This window comes from Phoxinus phoxinus (assembly GCF_949152265.1).
Source record: "Phoxinus phoxinus genome assembly, chromosome: 13".
Lineage (NCBI taxonomy): Eukaryota > Metazoa > Chordata > Actinopteri > Cypriniformes > Leuciscidae > Phoxinus > Phoxinus phoxinus.
In genome coordinates, this window is record NC_136888.1 from 24,787,466 (window position 1) to 24,800,704 (window position 13,239).

General features: G+C 36.8%; 2 protein-coding genes across 6 annotated transcripts in view; one reads left to right on the plus strand and one right to left on the minus strand.

Annotated features, from left to right (window-relative positions):
• The window catches only part of itsn2b (intersectin 2b), a 34,252-nt gene extending 28,910 nt beyond the window's left edge, over positions 1-5,342 (minus strand). For 4 of the 5 annotated variants that reach the window (XM_079633960.1, XM_079633958.1, XM_079633959.1 and 1 more), the window contains exon 1: positions 5,128-5,342. The gene's annotated coding sequence lies outside the window, so the exon portion shown is untranslated. Of the gene's footprint in view, positions 1-148; positions 254-5,127 lie in introns of those variants that run through there. The other variant, XM_079633957.1, reaches the window with a different exon arrangement.
• Positions 5,343-6,797: 1,455 nt separating this feature from the next.
• nhsl1a (NHS-like 1a) overlaps positions 6,798-13,239 on the plus strand; it is a 59,631-nt gene continuing 53,189 nt past the window's right edge. Inside the window, exon 1 of the mRNA XM_079632586.1 lies at positions 6,798-7,215. Coding sequence (XP_079488712.1) covers positions 6,930-7,215 — 286 coding nt within the window. The 5' untranslated portion in view covers positions 6,798-6,929. The remainder of the gene's footprint in view (positions 7,216-13,239) is intronic.

The following is a 13,239-nucleotide window of genomic DNA, read 5'->3' on the forward strand; positions in this document are numbered from 1 at the left end:
CATCTCTTTAAACTAGCATACACATAATACACTATCAAATAGGCTGAATAAAGTAGGTCAACCAGAACCATCCAATGCGTTACATTGTAAGAAAGAAGAATTGCATCTATGCTAACATTAGTCTGTCTCATCCTTATTCCGAGGTTACCATAGTCAGCCAAATCCGGGGCCTTATCCAGATCAGACTTGCACCTAGACACGACCACAACGCAGCCCTGAATGTCAGCAGAGACCATGTCAACTAGGCAATCCCGTTAAGACCTCGTCGACACGAGAGCCATCGGCACAGATCCTCAGCAAAGACCACGAGAACCAGACAAGTCCACTGCACAGACCCCGATAGCCAGCTTCATCTCCATACCAGCATGATGAATTCGATCTTCAAGCAGAAGGAGATGGATGAAATATTTTTTATAATACTAATCCACAATCTGACTTCTGAACCAGCCTGTAATTAAACCACACCATGTTGCTTCGTTTGGCTAGAGTATAACTGGTCCCCAGACTGAGCCTAGTTTCTCCTAAGTTTTTTTTTCTCTATTCGGTCAACTGATGGAGTTTGGATTATTTGGGCCACGGTCTCTCTCTTCTGACTTGCACAGTTGGGTACTCTTTCAACAGTATTATTGATCTGACAGCACTGACACATTCTGATGAGAACTAAACTGAGCTGGACGATGACATCACTGTTTTCTACAGAGCTTTTTCATAGCCAAATTTAACTAATTTAATAATCAATGATCTTTAAAATGGAACTGAATCAACTAGTGCTGGAAGTTTGGAACAAGGCGTCGACATTATCAACGTTATGTCGTAGGGATGAACACTGGTTGTGTTCACCCATAATCCCTGGTAATGCGTTGCACAAAACAAAATTGTAGAGGAGATGCTAATGCTTGTATGGCAGCACCACTTAACCTGTACATTTTCAGGATACACAACTGCATTCAGCGACAGTACCAAAACTGCAGATTTCCAAAACATCGGGAAGTTGTAACACAATTGACAGGGTGTTATTAATTAAAGAGTCCAATCGAAACATAAGTTAATCACTCATATATTTTAAACAACCAACAAGGACTTTAAATGCTTAGTAACAGAGTGCAGTGAGTCTGTTTGAGCTCACTGTAGCTCCGGTGGATCTGCAGATAAACTCAAATCATTTCTCCATCTCCAAAACTTAGAGGGGTGATGAACTGAGAAAAAAAAATTTCCTTGAGCTTTTAACATATAAGAGGTCATCATACTATACGTATATCCTGTAAGTTCCAGAACTGAAAACTTCCTTGACACCAGGCACAGCGAACGACAGGTTTTTCAAAGTGGGGATCTATGATGTCAAAGGGTATCAAACACTGCCTCCGCAGAAGATGATCAACGCCTACTTCAACACTGACTGTTTAGCCTACAAGGTTTGGTCTACGAGGTGATAATTGCTAAACCGGATAGAACTACCAAGCAATAAACATGCCATTAATGAAATATTGTGCAGTGCCTGGTTATGGAAGAAGACAGTCGCTGTATAAGCTTTCTTTGGATTCCAATATTAGGAATGCGTGGTTAACCTTTATTTTTAGTGAAGTTCCAGCTGACGTGGGTAAAACATTGCGCATTTGTTCGCTTCATTTCACCGCGGATTGTTTTGTAAACAAGATACAGGACGAGACTGGATTTGCAGACTGATTAAGATTAAAAAACGATGCTGTGCTTTCTATATTGGATTCGACAGGAATGGTGCAGCAACACTTATGCAAGTAAAAAAATTATAATAAAAAAATGTATCTGATAGTATTGCATTGTTACAGATCATTTGACATCTAATGATTATGTGTACGTGTCTAACCAGTCACAGAAGGGTCCAACTATGAAGGATGTAGCTTGTCAAAAAGACACACTGAATTTAACATCACAAGGCACACAGCTGGCTTTTGGAACCTTGGATTGGAACCCAATCATAGCAGTGGACGTTTGCTTCCAAGTCTTCAATGCACACGCCCATAAAAAAAAGAGAGCGTTTCAGGAGCTAGGCTCAAAACCAAGGTAGAAAATAGCATATTACTTATTGATTTTGATGTTTTAGAATGTAAAAACCAAACGAACATCATAAATTGACCTCAGACAACAATATAAGAAAATTTAAAAAGCCAGTTCATGATCCCTTTAATATATAGTTCATTGTGGCTCTCACATTATATGACGTGGCAGACAACTAGGCCTAGTTGTCCAGTGCGGTTCCGTTCATTCAGAGTGGGTTTGTTTAGAATGCGATTGTGAGTGCTGAAAATGTGCAGGTGTCAATACGGTTATAGAATCGGGTTGTCATGCTCGTAAAAAATGAATCGCTGCATGAACGCAACCGTAAGCAGCATGTACGCTGTATGAAACATGACAGGGAATTAGAGATGAACATAAAGAATGTGTAATCTACTTACTTGATTGCGTCTACGTGTCGTTCCAGCACTAGAATCAACACTGAACTAACTTCAGCTGAATGACACTTTTTCTTTTTAGAGCTGCTTTAACCGAATTGAATGGGTTTGCATCATTGAATCATTATTTTCCTGTTGATCAATGTGAAGCTGCTTTTAAACAATCTGTTTTGTATAAAGCGCTATAAAAATAAAGGTGACGTGACTTGACTATATTAGGCTGCTGTCACTTTAACCCTTTCACAAGCAAGTTTAAAATATTCTGGCTGACCCCCCAGCGTGAGTTTTTCAAGGCGACCATTATTTAGAATGTGTCACTTTATGGTTTCCATGATGATGCGTCATTGCTTGTCACATGACACGCCGCAGCCACAGCGCTGAATGAATGATGATCTGCTTTTATGTCATTTTCCCTTTTTTATTCAAAATATTCACATAATAATAGCTATTGTTAGCTATAGCATGAAATATATTCCAATTGTCAAATATATGCAAGTGGATGGGTTTTGTTGTTTAAACACCTTTATAACTATCACGTTAGTGATACCATGTTAGTTTGTGCCACAGTTCAGAGAATCGGATCTGTTGGATTTACAACACGTGAATTCATCCACTTCTCCTGAAATACATGAAAGTAAGTAGCCGGTGAACTGGGAGAAGAATAGAGTAAACTTTAAAGTTACTTACACTATGTGTATCTGATATGAATAAAACGTGTCTAATTATAATGGAAAGGATTATTGACGCTTCCATAGACATCAGTGTGTATTTTACAACTCTAAATGTATAGTTTTTTTAGTACTCATATGAATGTATATGTCTGAAACCTAAAATAAACATTATGTGGTTGAAAAAACTGAAAGGTTGTGATACATGACAGCGCTGAGCGTGTCCGTCTCTGGCTCAGTGTCAGCCAGTGCGCAAAAGCACATTTGAATTTAGCAGTTGATCACGTGATGCACTGACCGTTCTAATCACACCGGTGTGATCGTACGCTCCAGGGACCAGCCTAGACTTATCACACCGGTGTGATCGTACGTGCGAAAGGGTTAAGACCTAATGCACGGATCCTATTGACACAAATACGATTTTTTTCCCAACTCTTTACATTCACTTAAGTTAAAACCGATTGTGTTTATGTGAATACTAGCCAAAACAGGTGTTTTGCTGAGCGCATGCTGTCTGGGAGGCGGCTTTCTGTGTGCACGCTTCAGGTGTGATAGTTAGGGCTGGGTATCATAAGAAAGAAAAAATTTGATATCGATACCGGTTCCTGAACGATACTTTTTTTTCGATTCCAATTTTATGAAATCTGTTTTAACAAGATTACATGACATATTACCTATCATTTTATTTAAAAAAAAAACCTTGGTTTTATTTTTCCAATTTGTTTACTTTTTTACAGACTCAAAAACTCTGGGGGACGGTATATATGGCTCACGCTCAAGCACATCCTACACTTTATTTTCTCATTCATGCATGCTTTATCGCATTAACGTGTCGCTTTAACAATGACTTTAAGCAGTCCCACGGATATATAAAGTTTTGCACAGCCAGTGTGCCTGCAGGGAATGGAAGCAACTGTTGCATATCGACGCAATTTAGGAGATTTGCTCTTATTAAAACACTGTCATTCTTAAGGTACTGGCACTAGTAAAATTAGGAATCATAGCCGACATAGTTTTTAAAAGCAGGGTATCACAATAACTTTCTACCGGTATATAGTGAAACACTACAATGATGCCCAACATCCACAACTCTTTTTCTAAATGACCAAATATTGGAGTTCTTTTCCCAGCAGGCTCAAACACAGTAACACACTCAAAATGGATCGGTTCATTAGTCTGCTAAGACAACATGAGCTGTTTTGAGAATTTGAGCATCAACTACATATAGTAACTTAAAAGAGTCTTAATTCAAAAGCTCAACATTTACAATGTTATGTAATGTTATAATATTGCCTGATGTTAACAGCACAGGGTAACAGCAGCTTATAAAGAGAGAGGTCATGTGTAAACTGATCAATATGATAACCAATCTATACTACAGAACAAAAATGATGACAAACGAATAGGAACCAATGAATGGATCTGAAACACTGACCTGCCTCATGAATATCAGACAGAGACACTGACGATATGATGCCCAAAAATGCTGTACATACGCATTAGCCTACGTTTTGAAACAGCCATCATCATCACCATCATCTAGAGACCATGTGCCAGTAATTGTCATGCATGAATCATTGTAGAATTATAATAAACAAGTATAATAAACCTGTTTTTGTTGAGCTCCACTAGACATCACTTTGCTTAGCCTATAGAGATTCATTTCTGCGTGAAAGGCAGACAGACGAGTTTGCCACTTGTCCGGCAGGTTTGTGAGAATGTATGTTTGAAAGGACTCGGTTCTTTAACACGTAATGAGACATATGACTCACAATGAGCTCTTAATAATTGTAATATGAAGCTCTGAAGGACTTGGACTTGGAAACTGGACACTTTCTCAACTCATCACACACAACTTACTTACTGTAAAACCAAATGATAACCACCAGACATTATATGTAACATTAATAATATATAATGTGTGTATTGTAACTACACTATAGCCAGTTATAAAGTATGATTAAAGCACATAACATTAAAGCGAGCAGACATTTGAACAGTATTACAAGAGGTATCGTTAGGCTACTCACATTACACAACAGCATTACTGACTTTGCGAAATCTCCTGGGAGGAAAACATATCCTTTTCCATTGTCCTCTGTATTAAGGTGACGACAATCGGCTTTCGGCGTTTCTTTAAAGATTGTATGTAGTGTTTAATTGAGAATCTTTGACAACCTGTTGCTGTACGCTGTCATACAAACAACATGGCTGACGACGGGATGTGCGCGAGCGCTGAGCGCAGAAGGCTTTTAAGAGGGAGGGGCTGAGTGTGTTTCAATGACACTCTGCTGCCCCCCTTTCTAGCTAAAAAACATAACACACACAGTGAGGCCCATTTTCTTTCTTTCTTTCTTTCTTTCTTTCTTTCTTTCTTTCTTTCTTTCTTTCTTTCTTTCTTTCTTTCTTTCTTTCTTTCTTTCTTTCTTTCTTTCTTTCTTTCTTTCTTTCTTTCTTTCTTTCTTTCTTTCTTTCCACAAGACAAGGCTTATGCAAATGGTTGTAGCCTACACTGTAATTATTATTAATAATTAATACACTGCTAATTATTATTAAGTAACTAGTTCCACAGATAAAAAAAAAAATCCCTCTTCAAAGTGTTACTTGAATTATTTTTGGTTGACCCAAACTTGTCTCCAACTTTTTTTTAAAATATGTTTTGCTCAACTAGTTAATTCAACTAAAATGTTTTAATCAGGATTTATTAAACATTAATACAAAATGATTCATAATTTTATGACAAGGTTAACAAATATATTACAGTAATTGGTGTCTATCAATCAGACAAAACATTTTTACATCAACATATTTTATATTTAAATCTTAAAAATAAATAGATCATAATCTTAATCTTAATCATGATTATGGTGTCCTCCTGTTCCTTTTCACCCGCACAAATTTATTTTTAGAAAAGAAAATTCTAGAATGACTTATTGCTTTAATTAAACCTAAACCTTAAACCTAGGGAAGATAGTAACATAAATAGCAACATAAAGAGATTGAGATTGTTTCTGGAAAACCAAAAGTGTCTAGTCTAGCCTATAGTCAAAGTGGAGAGAAGTAGGCTACATTTAGAAAGAAAGAAAGAAAGAAAGAAAGAAAGAAAGAAAGAAAGAAAGAAAGAAAGAAAGAAAGAAAGAAAGAAAGAAAGAAAGAAAGAAAGAAAGAAAGAAAGAAAGAAAGAAGAATGTATAAAATAAAGAAAGACAGTATAACATTTTAAATGAAATGCCACACGAGGGCGCACTTTACCAGCATTACATTGCTGTTTTCGCTTTCAAATAATTTCCCCTGCTAAATAAATAAACGAATGAACTAGTTTAGATATAGTTTTTCTCAGTCTCTTGGTAAATTTCTCAGGTCACAAATGAAATTTTCAAAACTGCTTGTTCAATGTCAGGAAATCATCTTCTCGATCTTCATTTCATTAGTAAAATAAACTCTGTTAATTTAATAAAAAATAATTAATCATACATTGAATTGTTAAAAAGCAATTCACAATCAATTAATTCAAGTTAGGCTATGCTATTGTTTAAAAGTGTGCTATTGTATAAAAGTTCCTCTGGAGCTGGCGTGAGATCCACACTCCAGATCCGCCTGATACTCCAGATCCATGTTTTTGAGTTTGCCATGAGAACCGATTCCCCAGAAGAAAGTTTGAGAAAGCGCTCCTCCAGAAGAATAAAGGCAGGATCCTTTGAATCATGAAGCGGGATGTCAGGATGTTTGTAGAACAGGTTAAAACACCTGACTGGACAAGAACAATTCACACTTCTAAAGGACAAGTGGAATAATTCTAATATAACAAACAACTGGGTTTTTCCCATGAAAAATGCCGTTTCATAAGAGAATAGTGGAGCCCCGGAACCTGGGCAGAATAAACAGAGGACGGCTGGAAGTTAACAGGGATGTATTTATTTCCCTGGATGCTGTGAACTGTCAAACTTTGATCAACATCCTCCGTCAGCTGTCCGACCTGTCACGGCACGCGAGCAGTGTGTTTGTGGAGATCCAGACTGAAGCAGAGCTGGTGGTCAATAAAGCTTCTGCGCTGCAGCACAGACTGGATTCACTGCAGGACACTGTACGAAATCTCAGCCATAAGAGGACCAGAATCCGTGAGTTCATGCCCTTCATGTATTCAACCTCAATGTGGCAAGCATATTGCTTAACTAGTATTTATATTTATGTTATACAACTTATTTTTAAACGACTAAAGCAATCCAAAAGTGATTATTATTCATACTATAGGTTACTATTAACTATTCGTGCATTATATGCATACTATACTATGAACTATTTAGATAAGGAGGCCTACTTACTAGTGTTGGGTCCGAGTCCACCTTTGTCGAGTCCGAGTCGAGTCCAAGTCCTTAACAACCGAGTACAAGTCCAAGTCCGAGTCCAAAGAGGGTCGAGTCGGACTTGAGTCCAAGTCCTTAACATCCGAGTCCGAGTCGAGTCCGGCCGAGTCCACAAAGATTTAAATGATTTGAAATTGACCTTTCACAAAGACCCGCCCCTCTTGGTTACTGTTGCTACGTCCGACAAGCCATTCCTCTCTCACTCCACATGTTCTCGGTCGGAGCAAAGAGGACACTAACAATGTGCCAACAGACAAGACAGAGCAGGGTACTTTTGGTTTGAAATAAAGTCTCAGCTTTCAATTTTTTAAATTTTTATGAAATTCAAACGATAAATACTGTTTTGTGGTGCTTTAATGTGTAGGCCTCAGTTCAAGCAGCACGTGAACTGATAATCTCTTCTAGTTATAGCACAAATTTCTAAAAAAGAAATCAATACACACTATTTTTCAAGTTCAAGTCCACTGCCTTTAATCTACTAACTGATTTGGTTTGTTTGTCGAACAAAAATGGCGTGTATCTGCATTATAATTGGTCAGATCACCTGTCAATCAAATCCCGGCGAAAGGTCTCAACACTGAGCTCTTAAATTAATATTTTAAACCTTACAAAATGATTGCAATGTATAGTTACAGTCATACGTTTACCTATTGTACATCTTTTAGAATCTGCAAGGGAATGCTTAATAATGAAACACGATGCATTAAGAGCCAGGGGTAAACTTTTGAGCAAGATGATGATGTTTAAATTTTTCTTATTGTGTTGTACATGCTAATATCTTATTTAGCCTCTGAAGGGTTGGACTAAATTAATGAATGCATTTTTAAACAAATAAGACCAATTTACACCAATGATCCAGTTCAAAAGTTTACACCTCTTGGCTCTTAACGGATGCTTCCTTCTTGTGCATCACTAAATGTTTGCAGGGTTTGTAATAGTTGTGTATGAGTCCCTCAGTTGTCACCAGTGTGAAAGTATGGATCTTACCATCATAGTCACTGCTAGTAAGGAGTCAAATATGCAGAAGATGCTGGAAAAGCAAAGAATGTGCAGGAGCTGGATGATTTTTCCTCAACCATTAAAAAAAAAAAAAAAAAAAAAAAAAGTTGTGGATCATTCAGGTAATGACACAATATTAAAATCGAGCCTATGTAATTTGTCTTTATTTTGTGTTTGTATTTTATTTAGGGTATTAAACATCTGTTATGTGAAAAAGCTTTTTCAGGGCAGTACTAAATATAAACAATGTGTATTATCCGTCTTATTAAAAAAACATATAAAAATAACATTTTGGAGATTCTGCAAGGAGTATGTAAACTTATGACTAAAGTATAAATGCAACAAAAATGATAACATTATTAGACGGCAAAATGTTGCTATGGTTATCACGTTCTTATGTTGCTATGTGTCAAATCATCGCAATTTCATGACTCAAAGGACAAAAATTAAGTGGATTCAATCTAACATTTAAATGCAGTTATCACTATTTATAATTTACAGTGTGAATGTAACCACTGGTCCTCTAGAAGTATGAAAAACAAAACTATTTAGATTGTCAACAGCGCTCCCTTTAAGCCATCACTTACCGCGTTCGGCACTCTCCCTAAAACTCTCGTCATAAACACTGACTGAAGTTGTCCGCACTGCACAGTGAATATCTTATTTATATTGCGTCTAAAGAGACTTTGTTGTTTATGAGGGGATTTGCGAAAGGATACAGCTCATGCTGATTCTAAAAATACATTTTGAGCGAATTATTTGCATGCGGACTCTAAAACGCCTCTGATTTGCCACTGTGTTTATGCACTTACCTGTGATTGGCTACATTGCTCAACGCTGAAACAACGTTGTTTCGTTTCGTTTTTGAATAAAAAAAATTCACAAAATTTAGTTTTGTGTCATCCAGTGCCCGGACTCGACTGGACTCGGACATTTTTCCGAGTCTAAAATGTCCCGAGTCCGTGTCAAGTCCGAGTACAAATTCATTCGAGTGCGTGACAAGTCCGAGTCCATTCAAAATTGGACTCGAGACCGGACTCGAGTCCGAGTCCGAGTTCGAGTACCCCAACTCTACTACTTATTCAAATGTGTGACTACAATCTAGCTATTCAGTTATGTGGAATAGACAATAGTAGCCTGACTATAAATAATTACTAGTAAACCTACATAAAGAAAGCTATGATAAGGGTATTGCACAATTCAAGTGTGCTTTAATCTACAGTAAATAATTGATATGCAAACCACAAATTGTAATACCTGTAATTCAAATGCAAAACTGTGCAATTTATCACCAGTACAGGCAGCAATAAAATAGTTGTTACTATTGAGACACTAGTAGTAGCAAAGAAATAATAAACCAATTTAATGTAGTTGCTACTAGACTAATTACTAGTATGTAATGAATACCACTATGAAAATGAATAAAAACAAGTACTATTAAGATAAATGATGCTAGTTAATTTTAAGGAATAAATGTTGAAATGGCTTGCCTTAACGCTAGTGCATGATTCCAGATCATTAATTCCAAATTCCTTTCTAGATGCTTGGCTTTGACTGGATGTGGAATTCAGGCTTTACAGTGTTGCACTTTTATCTCATGGCACCTGTGGTTGCCCGCTGCTTTTCACGCTCTGATTGTGAATTGCTTCTCCAATTAGAACAAATAAATATTTTTTAGACAGACTACTGTGCCAATAATAATGGTTGGGACATCAATCATTGTGGTCTTCTGGTACCTGTATTCACCATTGTGTGAGCATGTGAAGGCGGTTGTGGTTTTGGTCATAATGGATTTTTTTGGAATGTATTTCTCCTGCATAGCCTATAAGTCTGGTTAATGATATACGGTAAGCATATTTTGTCATTCATTACAATATTAGTGTCACCAATGTAATGCAATCCTTATCTTAAGGATTTGACCAAGTTGGCAGTAATGAGTCTTGTTTATCTCCTTTTTCTCATTGCCTTCTCTGCGTCCACATATTTCTGTGTATCTCCATGGTCAATATGTTGCACTTCTGTTCAGCAATTCCCTGCAATGCTTTCACCTCCAAAGAAAACAATGGGTGTTTTCACTGGCTCTGCCTCCAGAACTAAGCCCAGAGTAAGGTGAGTGGAGTGCAGGAAACAGCGCATAAGTGGATACATGTGTGCTCCAGACGTCCAACCCTGGACGATATATTAAAAGAAAGAAAGAAAAAGAGAGTAATTTCTTTGTCTGCTGCATGCTGACACAGAATTTACAGTCTACAATAGAAAAGAAAAAAAATGATCAGACAAATGACAAATACCGTCAGGCTAATCTTCAACAGAAGTAGAAACGTCATCTCACTACTGATTTTCCAGTCCATTTTTGAATAATTTAAACATAGCCTACAGGTACAAATCTTGTCCATCTTATGCAATGGAATTGATTGAAAAGTATAGTTAGAGGCAAGGATGCAACAAAGGACAAATAAGACTGAGGGTGACCATATGTAATCATGAAATTAAAATTGACCCTATTTACTTTTTTATCACACATTACTAGTCTTGTGGTGAACATTTAATCAATGCGAGTTAATACACAGAAATAATGTGTTTGTCGTGGTAATCTTTAATAAAAATCAGAAAAAAAATAAAAATGCTGTTTCTTCTCTGATGATGTCAGTTTGACTATATTGCCTTCTATTCAATATATTCCGTTTCACTTGGAAATACATCACAACACTGAAGTAATGTCAGTTGCAACTTCCGGTTCACAGGGACTTTTAAGTATCAGTTGAGGCGAAAAAACAATATTGGATGACCATTATTCTGAATGGGACATTCTCCCTTAATGTCAATGGGTGGTGATGTCAACCAAAGCAGAATAATTTATTTCATTTTGATAAAAGAATAAACACATGCATTAGGTTATAATGCAACACAGAATTAAACATTTTGCACAAACATTTTCTGGGGGATTGTTTCAATACATCAGTCCCCCATATTTAGTTTGTTCTGACAATAGCAACTACAAAGCATAGTATATTTACTGCTGGGTCTGAAATGTATAAACCATACACATATTGTGTCACAATATGCAATCCAGCTGTTATATTCCTATCCACTCCTCCCTCCTTCCCTCAGAAAGCTCCTCTAACCCATTCCTCAGAGTTCGTCTGCAGGGGGAAAGCATGTCGAAACCAGATGTTGGTCCAGCCCTCATGAAGCCTCTCACTGACACTGTGTTTTTATCACAGCCAGATGAATGCACACCCTCTTTCTTTGTCTGTTTATGATATTTCCCTCATTATAATTGGGGAAATATTTTTTTTTCCTGCTGTATGTGTGCTTATATTCTTTCCAAATTGCTTTTCCTTTTCCCTCCCACTGTCTTTCTACAAAAGGAATAGACATTGACCTATGTTTTTTTATTTTCTGCTCAAATGGGGAATAATTGAATACAAACAGAGAGCTTTGAGTTCCTAAGAGTTCCTAAGAGTTGAAAGATGGAACCTTGCTTAATGATTCTATTCAAATCCATGAAAATCTGGTATCAGTTGAGAATCCTCTGAAGTACATATTGAAGGAGATACGGACTGTTGCAATCTGATATGAAATCTGGCCTGCAGAAGGTTGAATGCTTAATATTTCAAAATGGCTTGACCAAAATTCTGGATAGTTGTCCAACAAATGAAGCATAATTGGATCAGGAACATTTTCTTTGAATACCTTTAATTTATTTACATTGATAAACTAGTTAGAAGTTCAAGTCTTTAATGAATGCAATCGAGTTAAAATAGCAATACTCTCCATGATAACAACGATGCAAGATTCACATGACTAATATTTTTGGAGCATTGTAGATATCTACTTGAAAAATGCAGTTCATATCAACTATTAGACTGCAGATGATAAAGATTTTTAGACTTTAAGACAGTTTTCATGTACTTTCACAATGTATCTTGTTTTCAGTGACTAAAATACAACTTGTGATCACTCTTCTGTTTCTCTCATATGGGAAAGTTTTGCACTCTTGACTGTTGTGACATCATGTTGTTTAGACAGTAAGTTGTAGCACATATCTCTCCCATCCAGACAATAGATGACTCACTGGAATTGCTGTAAAGTCCATCTTGGTGGAACTTGTGGGCTTGTTTTTATTTCATGACAGATTTTTATGGACCCTCTGGACTTACTATTTCCTTTCTTTTCTGCATGTTTTTGCTGGGAAAATGGTTCTGTGTGTAAATGGAAGTAGAGGGCTTCATATTTGCACACCATTTACTTATTTTCCATTTTAACTTAAAGGTACAATATGTAAGAATTTTGTATCAAAATATCCAAAAACCGATGTGGACAACTGCTTAATATTTAGTGGCACGCTGTTGTTGTTTCATTCAAACATTATGGATCATTGCAAGCAGACTTTGGGACAAAAGGAGAAATAAAACGAGGATCAATATTGACGTGGCGTTTTCGAGATGCCGAGAGCTTTGCGGCAAACTTCGACTTGACAGAGATGTCGCTCTTGCATGTACTTTATTAGACAGTTGAGCAAATGTGCATAAAACAAATTAATGTTATATAGCTCAACATGATGAAATGTTAGAATATGATCAGTATGTTATTCTAATGTTGATCTAGCTTACTGCTAGTCTCATATAGCCAACAAACTAACACATAGAATAACATTATAACTTTCAACACACTCAGGTGCTGTTTAGTATGATAGTGTAACGTTAGACCAAGTCTAACAGCGCTGCGTTACCTACTCACAATATTAATTCGTCAAATAAACTGACCTGTGTGAGT